The 17,882-nt window shown below is 45.1% G+C and overlaps 1 protein-coding gene across 1 annotated transcript in view; it reads right to left on the bottom strand.

The window, feature by feature from the left end:
* ALKAL1 (ALK and LTK ligand 1) overlaps nt 1-17,060 on the bottom strand; it is a 31,421-nt gene extending 14,361 nt beyond the window's left edge. The window contains exon 1 of the mRNA XM_062189593.1: nt 16,871-17,060. Coding sequence (XP_062045577.1) covers nt 16,871-17,060 — 190 coding nt within the window. The remainder of the gene's footprint in view (nt 1-16,870) is intronic.
* Between the last annotated feature and the right edge of the window lie 822 nt (nt 17,061-17,882).

The raw sequence follows: 17,882 nt of genomic DNA, 5'->3' as shown, positions 1-17,882 counted from the left end.
TGACTTCTGAAAAACAAAAGATTATCATTTAATTTATTCTTTTCTCTTTCACAAATAACTTCAAAACATAAGGATTCAGGCCCAGCACTGAGGTGTAGCGGGTAAAGCCGTGGCCTACGGCACCAGCATCCTATATGGGCACAGGTTCAAGCCCAGCTGCTTCACTCTGGTCCAGCTCCTTGCTAATGCCCCTGGGAAAGCAGCAGGGGATGACCCAAGTCTGGGTCCCTGTACTTACATGGGAGACCCAGATGAAGCTCCTAACTTCAGCCTGGTTCCCGCCATTGCAGCCACTTGGAGACTGAACCAGTGGATAGACGCTCTCTATCTCTTCCTCTGCCTCTCCTCCTCTGTAACTCTGAATTTCAAATAAATAAATTAATGTTTAAAAAAAAACATAAGAATTCACATCTTAATATTGAAAAGAGATATTTTGGAGGATTTCAACTGCTTTCAAAAGTGATATGATTTTTAAATGAACTTTTTATTACTTAATAAATAATACTAAATTTAATATTGGCCAATAAAATCATGTGTGGAAGCCAACATTGTGGCACAATGCACTAAGTTGTTCTTGAGTTTCTGGAATTCCATATCAGAGTGTCAGCACAAATCCTGAGTCTGCCATCCTATATCAGAGTGTCAGTTCAAATCCTGGCTGCCCTGCTTCTGATCCAGCTTCCTGCTAATGCATCTGGGAAGGCAGTGGAAGTTGTCCCAAGTATTGGGCCCCTACCATCCATATGGGAGACCTGGCTGGAGTTCCTGGTTCCTGGCTTTGGCCTGGCCCAGCCCTAGCTGTTGAGGTCATTTGGGAAGTAAACCAGAGAATAGAACATATCTCTCTGTCTCCCTGTCACTCTGCCTTTCAAACAAACAAATCTTTTTTAAAAAAAGAAAAATTATGTGATTTGGAGCATTCCCAAGTACTCCACACCCAAAACTGGTTGTAGAGCACCTTAACATCTTACATTAGTGTAGCACACTTCTTGCAGTTAAGGAGCCAACATTGGTTCATTACTACTCCCTCCGGTCCACAGTTCATCCCGATTGCCTTAGCTCTTGCCTAATGACGATTTTCTGTCCAAGGATTCCACATTACATTTAGTCATCAAGTCTCCTTAGGCTCATCTTGGCCATGACGGTTTCTCAAACTCTGCTAGTTTTTGAAGACTTTAACAGCTTTGAGAGGCCAGTGCTGTGGCAGAGCAAGTAAATCTGCTGCCTGCAGCACCACATCCCATAGGGAAACTGGTTCCTGTCCTGGCTGCTCCAATTCCAATTCATCTCTCTGCTATGGCCTGGGAAAGCCATGGAGGATGGCCCAAGCCCTTGGGCTCCTGCTCCTGGATCCTGGCTTCAGATCATCCCAGTTCTAACCATTGTGGCTATTTGGGGAGTGAACCAGCAGATGTAAAACTTTCTCTCTCTCTCTCTGTCCTCTCTGCCTCTGCCTCTCTGTAACTCTGCCTTTTAAATAAATAAATAAATACTTAAAAAATAAAACAGCTTTGCGGAGTGCAGGTCAGGTGTTTTATGGAATGCCTCTCTTTCAGGATTTATCCATCTCAGGGATTTGGGGAAGAAAATCCACAGATGAAACATGCCTTTTTTATCCCATCATATCAGGGGTCCATTCCATCAACATGATTTATGCTTGTTGACCTTGACCAACACCTTGCTGATGCAGTGTCACATGGGTTTCTCCACTGTGTGGGGCTCTCCCCCACCTGCACTACCCTCTTTAAGGGTAGGTATGCTTGGCCCAGGATTAAGGAGTAGGAAGCTGTGCTTCCTCTCCTCGAGGCAGAAGTGTCTACATGGGTTATTTAGAATTCTTCTACATGTGATGTCTGTCTCTTCTCCACAGGTCATCTATTTGTTCAATCATCTATTTTTACCAGTGTAGACTCATGGATATTTATTTGATAATTTGAGTTATAATCTAAAATGACTAGTTGTTTATATAGCTCTAGCTTTGGCCATTTAATTGGCTCCACTGTCTCTCTGACATACCCCTATCACTTTTGGGGTGACTGCTGCTGTTGTTTTGTATTTTCTACTTTCTGGAGCGCAAATGCCCCATGGGCTCATCATGTATTCTTTCTTGTTTTAGTCCTAGTCCCAAAGATTCCTCTAAGGAGTCCTGGTCTCCTTTATTGGAAAATGCGTTTGGAAACCAAGTCCTGGAAGCCTAGTGTGCTCTGCTTCTAAGCCCTCTACTAACAAAACAAGGAAATGTGAGTGCTGTGTGTGACCTACTTTTTGATATACCCCAAATTTAAATTTAAATTAATCCTAAAATTATAATCTGGGGCTTGATAGAATACATTTGTGAAATGTACAGTATCAGGGCTGGTGCTGTAGCATGGTAGGTTAAGCCTCCACCTCTAGCGCCGGGATCCCATATGGGCACCAGTTCATGTTTTGGCTACTCCACTTCAGATCCAGCTCCCTGCTAATGTGCCTGGGAAAGTAGTGGAAGAAGATCCAGGTGCTTGGGCCCCTGCACCTATGTGGAAGACCCAGAAGAAGCTCCTGGCTCTGGCCTGGCCCAGTCCTGGCCATGTGGGGAGTGAACCAGCGGATGGAATCTCTCTCTCTCTCTGTCTCTCTCTCTCTCTCTCTCTGATTCTGCTTCTCAAATAAATAAATCTTAAAAAAAATGCACAGAATCTGTAATATTTCACTGGTGACATTGCAAAGGTCACATCAAAATGATTTTAAGTGATCTGAATTTAAACATAGTCACATTGAGTCATCCTCCATACCCAACTGTTCACTGTGCCCCTCCACACACCTCCCCTTCCACCACCAAAGACCTAACATTCATACTTGGCTTTCTCAACCAAAGTAAAATCCTGTATCAAGCCAGATACTTCCAAAGATGCCATGGGTTTCTTCTTTTATTAATTACAGTAGACAAACTACATAATCTCTAAAGTCCTTCCCACGTCCTGTGTTACAAAATATTATGACAAGTTCTAACATTATGTTGTATGTTTACCAAAGAACAAAATATTAAACGAGTCCAGAGAACTTTAAAAAATACAAAACTGTATTGCAAAGGAGATTTCCATCTGGTTTTAAACCACAGGCCAATGTATGTTTAATTTAAACTTTAGCCATTTCATTTCAAAGAATGATCTCATAAAATAATTTATATAGTTTCTGGTTTAATCTGGTTAATCCCACCTCCCAGATTTAAAATTCTCATTCCCATAAACTCTTAAAAAGACAAATTAGAATCTTACAAAAATGCTAAAACATTTCAAAAACAAATAGTTGTACGGCATTTTACACTGTGATAACATTTTTATGTGCAATCAGTTATTGAGAATGACAACCAAATGACAGTGGATTAGCACTAGCAGAAAACAGGCTCCAGCCCTCATGAGGTTCTTGTTGGATCAGGCAGCTAGAATGCCATCAACAAACTGAGCCATGGGGAAATCGTTAATCCAGAGAACTAGCTTTTGATCCAGTAGCCAATTCACACCACCCTGGAAACACAGTCTCCAAGAAGCAAAACCTCACCTTTCCTCTGACGAGAAATAAAGGACAGAGGCCAGGTTTGAAGGCTGAAGTGTAGGTTCTTGTTAGGGGAAAAGATCAAAGCCTGGGATTCCTGTGTGGAGATATCCAGCAGGCAGTTGGTATGTGAATTTAAAGGACAAGGAAAAGAAAAGAGAAGGCAAGAATGCTCTGGAATCCATCAGAGAGGCAATATTGAAACTAGAAAAGCTTACACAGGATGGTCCTGGGGAACACTCATCCCTAAGCATGGAACCCTGGGGTGTACTTACAAGTAAGGAGGTGTTCAGGGACAGATAGAAGCTCAGAATGGTCACAGAATAAGGAGAACAAGTGAGAAGAGCTGTGAGTACACAGGAATCACTTACAGAGGATGGGGAGAGGGTCTGGCATTGTGGTGCATTGGGTTAAGTCACCGCTTGAGACACTGGCATCCCTTACTGGAGCGTGGGTTAGAGTCCTGGCTGCTCTCTTCCAATTTCACTCCCTGATGATGCATCTGAGAAGCAGTGGATGATGGTCAAGTATTTGAGCTCCTGCCACTCATGTGGGAGAGCCACATGGAGTTCCTGGGTTCTAGCTTTTGTCTGGTTCAGACCTGGTTACTATAGCCATTTGGGGAGTGGATCAACAGACGGTAGGCCTATCTCTCTCAAATAAATACATCTTTACAAAGATAAACAGGATGGGGAGAGGTCAATAGCAGCAAAAGCAACCAAGAGGCTGAGAAAGATAAAGGTTGACCACTGGCCTCCAAGAATCAGCTAAAGTCATGAGTTCAGTGCTATAGAGAGGACAGGGAAGGAAGCACAGGTATACAGGCAGCAAAATCAGCAAAAGAGGTTAGATTTTGTCCTGAAGGTTGTATTAATCTTTTTTTTTTTTAATTTCAATAGTTGCTTTGACACTTTGGGCCTTGCTGACCCTGGAGGGACTCCTAGAGATAAAAAAGGAGTCAACATTTTATATGCAAACCAACCAACCTGAATCCATACACAAATCACACCCTCTATCAAGGTCTCACACTCAGGGCCAATTCCCACATCCTAATAACCAGGGCCAGGGACCAGACAACTAGGGGCAGCCCATTTGTCCCAGAGCCTACTGAAGTAATCCAAACCAGTGAATCCCAAGCCTGCTTACCTAGCTTTGCCTTGGCTTTCCTGGGAAACTACATTACAATGAAAGCTCTTGCTCACAACTGGCCCCAGAGAATCCGCTTGTGGGCTTGCATAATGCCCCATACCTCCTCTTTCCGGGGCCTATAAACATAATAACCTTTTTCCTTCATGACAGTTACTTCCATGTCTCCCCACACCTGATTGAAACAACACCAGTCACATTTTTTTTAACTTTTATTAAATAAATTTCCAAAGTACAACTTTTGGATTACAGTGGCTTTTTGCCCCCATAACCACCTTCCCAACCGCAACCATCCCATTTCCCATTCCCTCTTGCATCCCATTCTTCAACAACATTCATTTTCAATTATCTTTATATACAGATGATCAAGTTAGTATATACTAAGTAAAGTTTTCAGCAGTTTGCACCCACACAGAGACACAAAGTATAAAGTACTGTTTGAGTACCAGTTATACCGTTAATTCACATAATACAACATATTAAGGACAGAGATCCTACATGGGGAGTAAGTGCACAGTGACTCCTGTTGTTGATTTAACAATTGACACTCTTATTTATGATGTCAGTAATCTCCCGAGGCTCTTGTCAATGAGCTGCCAAGGCTATGGAAGCCTCTTGAGTTCACCAACTCTGATCTTATTTAGACAAGGTCATAGTCAAAGTGGAGGTTCTCTCCTCTCTTCAGAGAAAGGTACCTCCTTCTTTGATGGCCCATTCTTTCCACTCGGATCTCACTCACAGAGATCTTTCATGTAAGTTATTTTTTTTTCCACAGTGTCTTGGCTTTCCTCACCAGCCACCTTTTAAAATGTGAGTGGTGCAATCAGACTTGCCCCAAATGGTGGAGTTAGAAACGTGCCAGGGGATTCCAATACAATCCCATCAAGGTGGCATGTACCAATGCCATCTCACTAGTCCAAGTGATCAATTTCAGTTCACAATTGATGACTCTGATAGGTCTAAGAGTCAAAGGGATCACACAAACAAGACTAGTGTCTGCTAATACTAAATGATAGAATCAAAAAGGGAGAGAAAGATCCAACATGGGAAGTGGGATACACAGCAGACTCATAGAATGGCAGATCTCCTAAATAGCACTCTGGCCTCAGAATCAGCCCTTTAGGCATTCGGATATGGCTGAAGAGCCCATGAGAGTATTGTAGGCATGGAAAGCCAAGACACCCTGGAAAAAAAAAATACCTAACTGAAAGATCTCTGTGAGATCCCAGTGGAAAGAATGGGGCCATCAAAGAAGGAGGTACCTTTCTTTGAAGAGAGGAGAGAACTTCCACTTTGACTATGACCCTATCGGAATAAGATCGAAGTCGGCGAACCCTAAAGGCTTCCATAGCCTCGGCAACTCATGACTAGAGCTTAGGGAGATTACTGACGCCATAAACAAGAGTGTCAAATTGTTAAGTCAACAACAGGAGTCACTGTGTACTTACATCTCATGTGGGATCTGTCCTTAATGTGTTGTCTAATGTGAAGTGATGCTATAACTAGTACTGAAACAGTATTTTTACACTTTGTGTTTCTGTGTGGGTGCAAACTGATGAAATCTTTACTTAGTATATACTGAATCGATCTTCTGTATATAAAGATAATTGAAAATGAAAAAAACAAAACAAAACCTGGTGTTAAATTGGAAATTGCATAGAAAATTAATTTTTAAAAAATATCATATAGGATCTCTGTCTTTAATGTGCTGTACACTCTTATTTAATGCCATAACTAGTACTCCAACAGTATTTTTTCACTTTGTGTTGCTATGTGGGGGCAAACTGTTGAAATCTTTACTTAATATATACTAAACTGATCTTCTGTATATAAAGAGAATTGAAAATGAATCTTGATGTGAATGGAAGGGGAGAGGGAGTAGGAAAGGGGAGGGTTGCGGGTGGGAGGGAAGTTATGGGGGTGGGGGGAAGCCATTGTAATCCATAAGCTGTACTTTGGAAATTTTATTCATTAAATAAAAGTTAAAAAAAATGTGAGTAGTGGTAGACGCTAGGGGGATGGCCACCCAATCGCGAGTTAGACAGCCTCTGGAAACAATGCAGGGAAATATTCCAAGAAATCTGATCTCTCTCCTTGTAATCTATAACAACTAAAAACTAGCTCCAACCACGAACAGACCTCAAAAAGTTCTTAAAAAATAGAGTGAAAGAATAAGCTTATTTTGATACAAAAAAAAAATCCATGCATTTTTTCATAATACGTATTTTCCTTGAGCTTTTGTTTGTTAAACATTTATATGTTCATTTGAAAGGTACAGTTACAGAGAGAGGATGAGAGAGAATCTTCCATCTGCTGGTACCATGGCTGTACCAGGCCAGAATCAGGAGCCAGAAGCATCACCTGGGTCTCCCACATGGCTGGCAGGGTCCCAAGGACTTGGGCCATCTTCCACTACCTTCCCAGGCACATTAGCAGAGAGCTGGATTGAAAGTGGAGTAACTGGGACATGAACTGGTACCCATATGGGAGGCTGGCATCGCAAGTGGTGGCTTAACCTGCTATGCCGCAACATCTGCTCCTTTTCCTTGAACTTTTTGAAGATCCCTTTTATGCATGGATTTCAAAATTTTCAAAAATAATTTATTTATTTAATTTGCTTAAAAGACAGAAATGGGGAGGGTGAAAGCGGTAGAGAGAGAGAAGAGGGAGGACACAGACAGAAATCTCCTATTCACTGGTTCATTCTCCAAATGCTTACAACAACCAGGGCTGGGACAGGCCAAATCCAGGAGACCAGAACTCAATCCACATCTCTCACATGGGTGGCAGAGACTCAAGTACTTGAGCCATCACCTGCTACCACCCAGGGTGCACTTTTGTAGGATGCTGAAACCAAGAACAGAGGCAGGACCTGAACCTATGCACTCTGATATGGGATGTGGGCATCTCAAGTGGCATCTTAACCACTATGCTAAATGCCTGTTCTTGATTTAAAAATCTTAGGGGCATAGCTATATTGTGGCATAGCACATAAAGCCACTGCCTGCAACACCATCATCCCATATGGGTACTGGTTTGAGTCCTGGCTACTTTACTTCCAATCCAGCTTCCTGCTAATGGCCTAGAAAATGCAGCAGAAGATGGCCCAAGTACTTGTGTCCCTGCCAACCACATTGGAGATCCAGGAGAGGCTCCTGGCTGCAACCTAGCCCAGCCCCAGGCATTGTGGCCAGCTAGGGAATATATGAGCAGATGGACAATCTCTCTCTCTTTCTGTCTCTGCCTCCCTCTCCTTCTCTCTGTAACTCTGACTTTCAAATAAATAAATAAATCTTTAAAAAGAAAGAAAAAGAAATGCCTTTTAATTTCATATTCTATGAACTTTTGGAGTACCCTCATATGTTGTTTCCAAGACAAGACAAAGCTGCCAAACCCTGCTTTATTCCCTAAATGCCTGCAACGACCAGGGCTGGGCATGAGGCCAAGTTGGTAGTGGGAACTCAATCTAGGTCTCTTATGTGGGTGGCAGGAACCCATTTCCTTAAGCCACCACCACTGCCTCCCAAGATCTGCACTGGCAGGAAGCTGGAGTCAGGAGCCAAAGCCAGGAATAGAAGCCAGGTACCCCAGTGTAGGACACAGGGGGGCTTAACCACTAATCCATAAACCTATCTTTATTTTCACTCTATGAAGAAATTTTTAAGGAGTAGCTATTTTAACACTTCATCAATCAATGCAGTAGTGTGAATAATTCTTTAATAAAATAATTGTTATTCTTTTCACTTAAAATTTGAACTATATTATCTTGCCCTATTTAAACAAGCTGCTGTTTTTACATTTGTGGAGGAAACCAGGGGACAATTGCAGGAAAGACTTACACAAATGGATATTCCAAATCTGAGATGTCAGTTGTGTTTTCCCTTTCTTAGCAACCCCACATCTTTTGACAACAGAAAATTTCCTATAAATAAATACAGCCAAGCTTCAAAGCAGCCATGATGACAGTCATCTTTTCAGATCACCATTGCTCAGAAACTCAGACTCTCTTCAAGAGAGCAAGAAGCCACACACCTGCTGCCTTCTGGACAGGAGCCCTGGCAGGTACTTCACATGCCTCCTCAGTTGTACCCTCTTCACAAGAACCCTTGAGATGTGCTCTTCTTCATGGCACAGATTCCTGGAGCTCAGAGATATACTCTGTCCAGGGCTACAGTCAGCTAGTCTAGAACCAGTGCTGTCTCTACAGGGGACCCATGTCATGGGTCAAGTTGATGTAATCAATAAACTTTTTACAAAACTATCACTTGGAAATAATTACCTTTTGTGGCTTAAAACTTAGTATTTTTATTTTCCTAAAACAAATTACTGCATAATAAAAATAAGACATTTAAATAGTTGGCTCACATCATTTGTCTTACGTCCAGAGAGACCATAATTTGAATAGATAGGCAGCTTGAATAAACTGAATAGTAATTATGGATTCTGGGGTTGTAAGCAAAGTTAGACATAATATTCTCTACCAAGGGGCATGTGCTTTGTGCTAAGGTTAAGATACTACTTGGGATGCCCGCATCCCATATTGGAGTGCCTGGGTTTGACGCCCACCTCTGTGTCCAGTAAAACTTCCTGTTAAGGCACACCCTGAGAGACAGTAGTGATGACAAGTACATGGATCCCTGCCACCCACTGGGAGATCCAGATTGAGTTCCAGGTTCTTGGCTCTGGCCTGGCACAGCCCCAGCTGCTGTGGGCATTTAGGGGAGTTGAACTAGTGGATGAAAGATCTCTTTCTACCTTTCAAATAAAATTAAAATAATTAAAATATTTACCAAAGTAAAAAATTTTCTCAATAAGCACACACTCTAAGAAGAGCAATTGCATTTTAGATGAGTAACTTCCATTCTTTCTCGGGCATTTCTCTAGATATTTTCTTTTCCGTTGTTGTATACACTGCTATTGCAACTGGCAGCTGGCATGTCATCCTGTCTTGGTGACCCTGTTGCTGTTTGTTTCCCTGGCCCACCTCCCCGCCTCCTCCCATTCACCTATCCCTCTCTTCTTTATTACTTCACTCCAGCTCAGCCTTGTCTTCCCAAAGTCCCCAGGTACTGAGGAAGGGCTGGCCTGCATGCAGTGGCTGAAATCATGTTTTCAATGTGGACTCTTTCAAAATCTGGTCCTTTGAGATGCAAATAAATGCTAAATGAAACAAAGGGATATGGATGATACCGATTTACATAATTTCCTTTTCAGCAGGACTTCATAGTGCTTGTTTGAGGATTCTCTAAGAAGGGGCTTACTGGCCACGTTCCTGAAGCTAGTAGACCAAGAAAGCTTTTCTTCACAGATTATCTTTCCAGACACATTGGAATATGTGGCTACAGAGCTGTGGGTGCACAGGGATAAAGAGAGAGCAGAATCGGAAATGTGGTTGGGTTGGGAGGGCAGTCAGAAACTGTGTCTATCTGGAGGAAGTTTTCCAGAAGATTCTAATACACTACCTTTCTCTTCTTTACACTCCCCAGTTAAAAACTCTGTTGGCTGCAAAAATTCAATGTACATGAAAATTCTCAAATTGCTTAATGAAAGGCAGACTCAAAAGCTGTACTCAGAGATTTACTAGGCTCAGAGGAAAGTCCAAAAACTACACTTGAAATTTGCCTTCCCATTGGTTCTGGGGCAAATAGTCACCAGGATTCTCATTTTAAGAATCATATTTTTGGGCAGGCGCCATGGCTCACTTGGTTAATCCTCCGCCTGTGGCGCCAGCATCCCATATGTGCGCCGGATTCTGTCCCGGTTGCCCCTCTTCCAGGACAGCTCTCTGCTGTGGCCTGGGATGGCAGTGGAGGATGGCCCAAGTGCTTGGGTTCCTGCACCCGCATGGGAGACCAGCAAGAAGCACCTAGCTCCTGGCTTCGGATCGGCACAGCGCCAGCCATAGCGGCCATTTGGGGAGTGAACCAATGGAAGAAAGACCTTTCTCTCTGTCTCTCTCTCTGTCTATATCTCTACCTGTCAAATAAAAAAAAAAAATCATATCTTTAGGATTGGCATTGTGGAGCAGCAGGTTGAGCCGCAGCTTGTGATATCAGCATTCCACTGGGTGCTGGTTGAAGTCCCAGCTGCTCCATTTCCATTCCAGCTTCTGCTAATGCACCTGGGAAAGCGGAAGATAGCCCAATTGCTTGGACCCCCGCCAACCACATGGGATACCAAGATAGATTTCCAGACTCCTAGTTCAGACCAGTCCAGTCCCAGCCACTGTAGCCATTTGGAGAGTGAACCAGGCAAAAGATCTGCCTTTACATTTCTCTGTTACATCTCTGTTTGTAATTCTGCCTTTCAAATAAATAAATAAATCTTTCAAAAAAACACTGCTTTGGTAGGTATTAAGGGACGCAAAAGCTGAATGCTATAAATATAAATGCTATGGTTTACAGTTTGTCCCCCAAAGGTTCCTGGGTTTGGCCTCCAGTAGGGAAGTGTTGAGGAGGTGGTAGCTTTAGAAGGCAGAGCCCAGTGAAAGAGGCAGGGCCTGGTAAGAGGTGCTTAGGTCTTCAGGGCTCCTCCCTCAATTTGTGTTGACAGATATAGAATTAGAGTTATAAACAATGTCAAAACTCCAGAACACACTAAGTAGCCTTCCTTATCAAGTTCCAAACCCCCAATGGATGCCTGAAACCACAAATAGTACCAAATACTATACTTTTTTTTCCTAGATAGACACATCTTTGATAAAGTTTAATTTATAAATTAGAAACATTAAGGGACTGTCAATAATTATAAAATAGAACCATTATAACAACATACTCTAATAAAAATTGATGTGATCTCCCCCCAAAAAAAAATCTTTTTTAACTAAAGGAAAAATTTTACAGCTTCATTTTGGCATTTCCAAATGGCCAGCATCGCTACTCTGGTCCTTTAGGACACTCATCAAGTAAAACAAGGGTTATTTGAACACAAGCACTGCAATCCTGTGACAGGCAATTTGATAACCAAGATAGATATGTGACTGATAGGCTGGTTGTGCACACCGAGTGGATGTGCTCAGCAAAAGGACAAGAGTAACAAAATCTCATCACACTGCTCAGACCAGCATCCACTGAAAAGCTTATGAATTGCTTCTTTCTGGAACTTTCTATTTGGTATTTTTGGCACTTGTGGGATGTGAAACCATGGATAAGGGGGCACACTGATCTCCCACTGCTGCCGTGCTTTGTTGAAGATGCAGGAGGGAAACAGCTCCTGGCCACAACTTTCTATCCTTTCCTACACAGCAACAAGAAATGGAAATCTGCTCTTAAACACTTCATTTCCAGCAATAAAGCTGAAGGACAAAGGGGAAAGTCTAACATTAAAAAGTAATTTTAAAAATCCTAGCTTTCTTAGCCAGCCCAGGATTAGAGAGTGGCTTCCTAGGTTTATGCCATTCCAGGCAGGCAGAAGTCACCCTGGGTGATTTCTGTCAACTTCTTGCATAGAAATCCCTGCTCAGCAGCTTCATCACTGGGCTCCCACAGAGAGTTTGTGCCTATCTGTCGTGGCTTCTCTTGATCTTCCAAGAAGTCTTCATTTCTCCTTTCAGGTCTTTAGGGGGCTTCATCACAAAAGCAAGATTGATTAAATGGTTGGTCATTGATGACTAACTTAACCTTCTGCCTGCTGCCCCATCCTCACCCCTGTAATCCTGCCATGGCACTTTAGGCACCAGCCCCATCCTGAATCAGTCAACTCTTTAGCTTACAAAAGATGCCATCACTTCCAAGATTCACAAGGGTTTTAGGAGCTGTATGCCAGGGAAAGGGAAGATGACTAAGCCGGTATCTTACAATATCACAGTCCTCTTCCTTTTTGATATCTTCACAGTTATTTCCATGTTCAGAAATAGAACCCTAAACTATCTTTACAGATCTTCCCACAGTTCTGATAGTCTTAAGGAACCCCAGATATACTTGCATTCTGCTGAGACTTTTATAATAATGGAATTTTGTTTGTATACTCCAAATTCCCTCTATCTTAAGTGTGTTCTATCTGCCCACATAGACTGTCACACCCTGTAACAATTTCTTTCATGTAAATAACAACAACAAAATAACTTTTTCTACTTTACCATAGCAGAGGGGAATATAAATGGGCAATTTTTTAAAATTGATTTCTATACAGGTTTAAGGTATGCAACATGACATTTTGAAATGTAATACATAGGAAAATGATTGCTACAGTCAGATAAATGAACATATCTATCACCTTTCATTTTAATATTTTAAAATGTTTTATTTGCAAAATTAAGTAAAGCTATTTGCTTCCTTGAAAGCTGTTAGCATGGAAAGAGATAAAGGTAAAAAGGTTATGTGTGTGAGTGGGTGTTGTGGAATAGCTGGTTAAGCCACCACCTGCAATGCAATCTCATATGGGCATCGGTTCAAGTCCTGGCTGCTTCACTTCTGATCCAGTTCCCTACTAATGCACTTGGAAGACAGCACAAGATGGCCTAACTGCTTGGGCATCCACATCCACCTGGGAGACCCAGACGAAGCCCCTGGTTTCAGCCTGGCCCAGCTCCAGCTGTTGTGGCCATTTTGGGAATGAACCAGTTAATGGAAAATTTCTCTCTCTCTCTCTCTCTCTCTCTCTCTCTCTCTCTCTCTCTCCTCCCCCCCCCCAACTCTGCCTTTCAAATAAATACATCTTTTTTAAAAATAAGTAAGAACAAGTTTATATGTGATTTTTCCCCAGGTATGTATGGTAGGTGTTGTGACCAGAAGTGTGTTCAGCAGAATAGCTAGGCTAGTGACCATGACCAGAAGTACTGTCAGCAGCCAGAGCTCACCTACAGGAATGGCTTTCTGCCCAGTCACAGTGTGTCTGTCATGGAAAAAAAAAAAAAAAACAACAACACCAGATTCGTGACTAGATAGTGCCCGGCACCACACGACTCAGTTAGAATGTTCACTTGCAGTTGTTCCGAACCACCTCACCAAAACCACTTCACATTCCCTTCCTAAGCTCCATGTCAGCCAGGTTCTACATAAAACAATGCCACCAACCTGCCTCTAGGGAGTCTACAGAAATCATGCAGCTGTTGATGAGACTTCTTGAAAAGGCGAAGGTGGCACAAGGAACATAATGCACAAGAAGACAGCAGTCCCCTTCCCCTTCGTCACAATTCACACCAATTTCTTCTGTCTCAAGTTTCGCCAAACCCCTTATCTACTCCCACCACCACCAATTCCCCACCCACCCTTCTTTTAACTTTGGCTCTACTTCAGTGTGTAAGAACTCTGATGCCCCCTTCTATGGGCAAAGTCTGAGGCAGAACTGTGTGTCTGCTCCTCTCTGCTGGTGTGACTACCAGGGACATCAGGAGAGAACAGGTCCAAGAGGGCAGGCGTACATATCACAAAAACTGGAGACAGTTCTGACTCCAGTCAGGCAGCCTGGCAGGGGCACAAGCAAAGTGTTAGTGAAGATCAGCGTTGACACTCTTGTGAGGGCTTGAATTTGGCTTGTGGCAACAATGGCCAAAAGCAAGAGCCAGGTTCAAGAGACTTTTGAGGCAGGATTTATGGAGGAATGGAGCCCCTGAAGAATAGTGCTCAACAGCATTGGGTAGCTTTGCATTCGGAAGCCATCATGGTAACCTCAGGAGTGTGGTAGAGGGACTAAAGGCATGGAGGGATGCACATCTGAACAACACTCAGGCTGCAGAGAAGGAGGAGAGCCAAGGATAGTGACTCACAAACGTCTCCACCCACTCCCCAGCTCTCTACAACCCTCAAGGAATCTTCATGGCCACCTTTGCTTGCACATGCACTGCCCCTGATCCTTGGAACCTTCAGCCTCACATGTGTGTCCAGGGAAGAGGTGGAACCTACTGAAAAGAAAATGCAGCAAGAATTTCAAAGTCCTGGGCACCTACGTTAGGCCTAGTTGATGACACTACAGAGTAATGGGGACAGAACTGCAGCAGCATCTGTTAGGGATGAGATTCCTCAGCCTCCAGGAGCTAGAAGATGCCCCCTAATGAAAGAGCTATGAGTGCTGCCACACTCTGAGTGTGTCCAGAGGGGTCCTTTGTCCTTTTCTCCCATCCTGCTTGTATCTGATTCACATCCAAGTGTTCCATACACAGAGATAGGGTTGTAATAAGCCATCCTTTTTCTCCCCTCATCAATAAAGTACAGTGATCCAAAGAGAAGGCCATCATGAGCAGTTACAGAAAGCAATGGATAGAGCCAGTGTTGTGGCACAGCAGGTTAAGCCACCATTTGCAGTGATGGCATTCCAATAGTGGAGTGAGTGCCAGCAGGAGTCCAGGCTGCTCCACTTCCAATACAGCTCCCTAATACATTTGGGAAGGCAGTGGTAATGGCCCAAGTGATTATGCTCTGCCACCCCCATGGGAAACCCTGATGGAGCTCCTGGCTCCAGGTTAGCCCAGTACCTGTTGTTGCAGTCATTTAGGGGAATGAACCAGCAACACTCTCTCTCTCTCCCCTTGATGCTATCTTCAAGTAAATAAATAAATTTTATAAAGTCCATAGTGGCCGGAGCTGAGCTGATCTGAAGCCAGAAGCCAGGAGCTTATTCTGGGTCTCCCACACAGGTACAGGGGCCCAAGATCTTGGATCATCTTCTACTGCTTTCCCAGGCCACAGCAGAAAACTGGATCAGAAGTGGAGCAGCCAGGTCTCAAACCAGCAGCCATATGGGAAGCTAGCACTGCAGACAGGGGCTTTACCCGCTATTTCACAATAAATTAAATCTTAAAGGAAAAAAGAAGTGGGCTTTGAAGGTGACCCACAGGTCAGTTTCTGCCAGGCTCCATTGTTTTCTGTAAACTTTCATGGTTGCCACTTTTAATAAAATTCTCCATTTTCTCTCTTAACTAACTCAACTTCTCTTTCAACCAAGGAGAAAATATCTACTTGACTTAACAAAACAAATGGTCTGGATTAAGTGACATCTTGGTCTCTGAAATAAATATTTGGACTCACACCTGTTCTAGTCCCAAGGGCTCTCCACTGGCAGAGTGACAGGCTCTGCCCAGGTCCTCCACACACCAGCTTTCCAGGCCTTCTCACTCCCCCCTCAACATCCCACTCATTCATTCTCTGTGCACACCAGCCTTCCCCACCCACTTTCACACCTAGAATGTGCTGGGGCACAGCAGACACCTGTCACCTGCTCCTCTGGGGAGCCTCAGCCCTCTACATGACGGCATGTAACAGGGACTTGATGGACATTTCTGGAGGAAATATTGTTTGTATATTCATAACTATGATGGAAGAGAAAACGGTAGGAAGAAATCCTTCTTTGCTTTGTTAAAAGGGAAACAAGTGGCCAAAGGGGCCTTAGGAACAGTGGCACATTGGCCAGGTGGAAGCTGCCAGGCAAGCTGAGGTGCTGAAAGAGGGGTCCTTCTGCTCCCAGCCAGGGCCAGCAGCTCCACCTTGCTCTATTTTTGCAGGGTCTAAACACAATCATGTTGGAGCTGCAATTTTTGTTTCCCTACAGCCTGCCTTCCTGCCCCTCCCCTCCATCCAACAGCGCAATCATCCCCTCTGCCCCCCTTTCCTCCTCATGCACACCACTTCTTCCCCTTTGGGTGTCTCAGGACCCTCCATCGTGTCTATAGTGTCCACTTTCTCTCCCTCCTTGTCACCCCCTCCTCCTCAAGCATCTAAGGAGCAGAGTTGATTTGGGAGCAGCCAGCAGCATTTGGGACCCTTGTACACTGACCTAAGTCAGAGCAGTAGGTGGCCAGCCAACCACTCCCTGGGGCCAGCTTGAAGGCATGGAGGAGAGGAGCCTATCTGGGCACGTTCAGATGTCTGGGGGCAGTAGTCTTGGCTAATTCTCAAAACCCCACCAGGCCAAGAAATGAGGCGCTCACAGGTGCACAATAACCTGCCCACTACCCCCTTGGCCGGTGATGGAAGCCCAGGTCTTTCAGCTGCTCGGCCAATTATTTACAAAACAGGCCTCTCTCACACCTAGCAAGGAGGCATTTCAAGTTGATTCTTTTTCCAGCTGGATTTCGTTACTTAAGTGTCAACCACGGTAAATCGAATAAGCCCATTATCTCTTCGTCTAGGAGCTGGATATCTGCAGAGAGAGTTTGTTCTCTGCGTGCTTAATTCAGGCTTCCCAAAACAAGCGCCCTGCCCGGTTTCAAGAGTAACCCAGTAAGACCCAAGTGCTGGGCAGAGGACGTCCCTCTTACCTGCGCTCCGGGAGGCGCTGGGAGCGGGGCCGGCCCCGGCCGCGGGAACAAAAAGCAACGTCTTTGGCTCCTCGCCCGCCACACGCGCTCCCCGGCGCCCCTGGGGCCTTCCCTGCGTCCCGTGTGGGGACAAAGCCAGAGTCAGAAGGAGGAGCGCGGGTAGCGGGGCGCCTGGCTTAGCCGGCCGCATGTCCGCGTGTGGAGGAGCGAGAGCGCCGGAGGTTCCGGGAGGATCCCGAGGCTGGGACCGCACAGTCTGCCACCCAGGAGAGTGGTGGCGGGAACGAGATCTCCGCCACCTGGCTGAAGGGAGTCCTCCCTGCCCGCCTGCGTCCGGAGCACGTCTGGCTGGGGACGCACTAGGACTTAGCTCGGTGCGTGCCGGAGCATGTGCGCCCCGGGGGCGCGGGGCGGGGACGGAGGCGGGGCGCCCGGGGACCACGGGTAGTCCCCGGGGGGAAAGGGCGTGTCCCGGCACAGGGGACCCTCGGACAGAGCCTCTGGCTCAGCCTGGTCGTCGGGGCTCCCTCCGAACACCGCCCGGGGCGCGGGACCCCGCACTCGTATCCCCCGTCTCCGTGTCCCCCGCGTCGCACCACCGGTTCTCGTGGGGCTGAGGCTCTCGCTCGCCCAGCTCTGTGAGTCTCTCTCAGTTCACGGCTTCACCGGACCGGCGGGGTGAACAGAACAGGCAGCTTCCAGGTCTGGATGGGAGAAAGCTGCGCCAATTTTCAATCTGGGAGCAGGCGGAAAGGTGCGGAGTTTACTTTCTTCAGCCGGGACCCCGGGTTCCGAGGGCAGTGTTCTCCCCAGGGCAGGGCGGCGCTTAAAGCTGGAGAAGCCGCAGCTCTCCACCGCAAACCACAGGCGCCCAACTGCCCGCCACTCTAGGCATCCACAGGAGGCGTCGGTTTGAGCGCTTCGGCAGGTCAAATCTTTGAAGTCAACCAGAACCCCCAAGAACGCAGTGTTTCCAAGTTAGGGAATTCTCCGAGATTAAATCCACCAGTTC

This window comes from Lepus europaeus, chromosome 4, assembly GCF_033115175.1.
Source record: "Lepus europaeus isolate LE1 chromosome 4, mLepTim1.pri, whole genome shotgun sequence".
Lineage (NCBI taxonomy): Eukaryota > Metazoa > Chordata > Mammalia > Lagomorpha > Leporidae > Lepus > Lepus europaeus.
The sequence above is the reverse complement of the archived record's forward strand: the minus strand, read 5'-3'. Positions and strand labels throughout refer to the sequence as shown.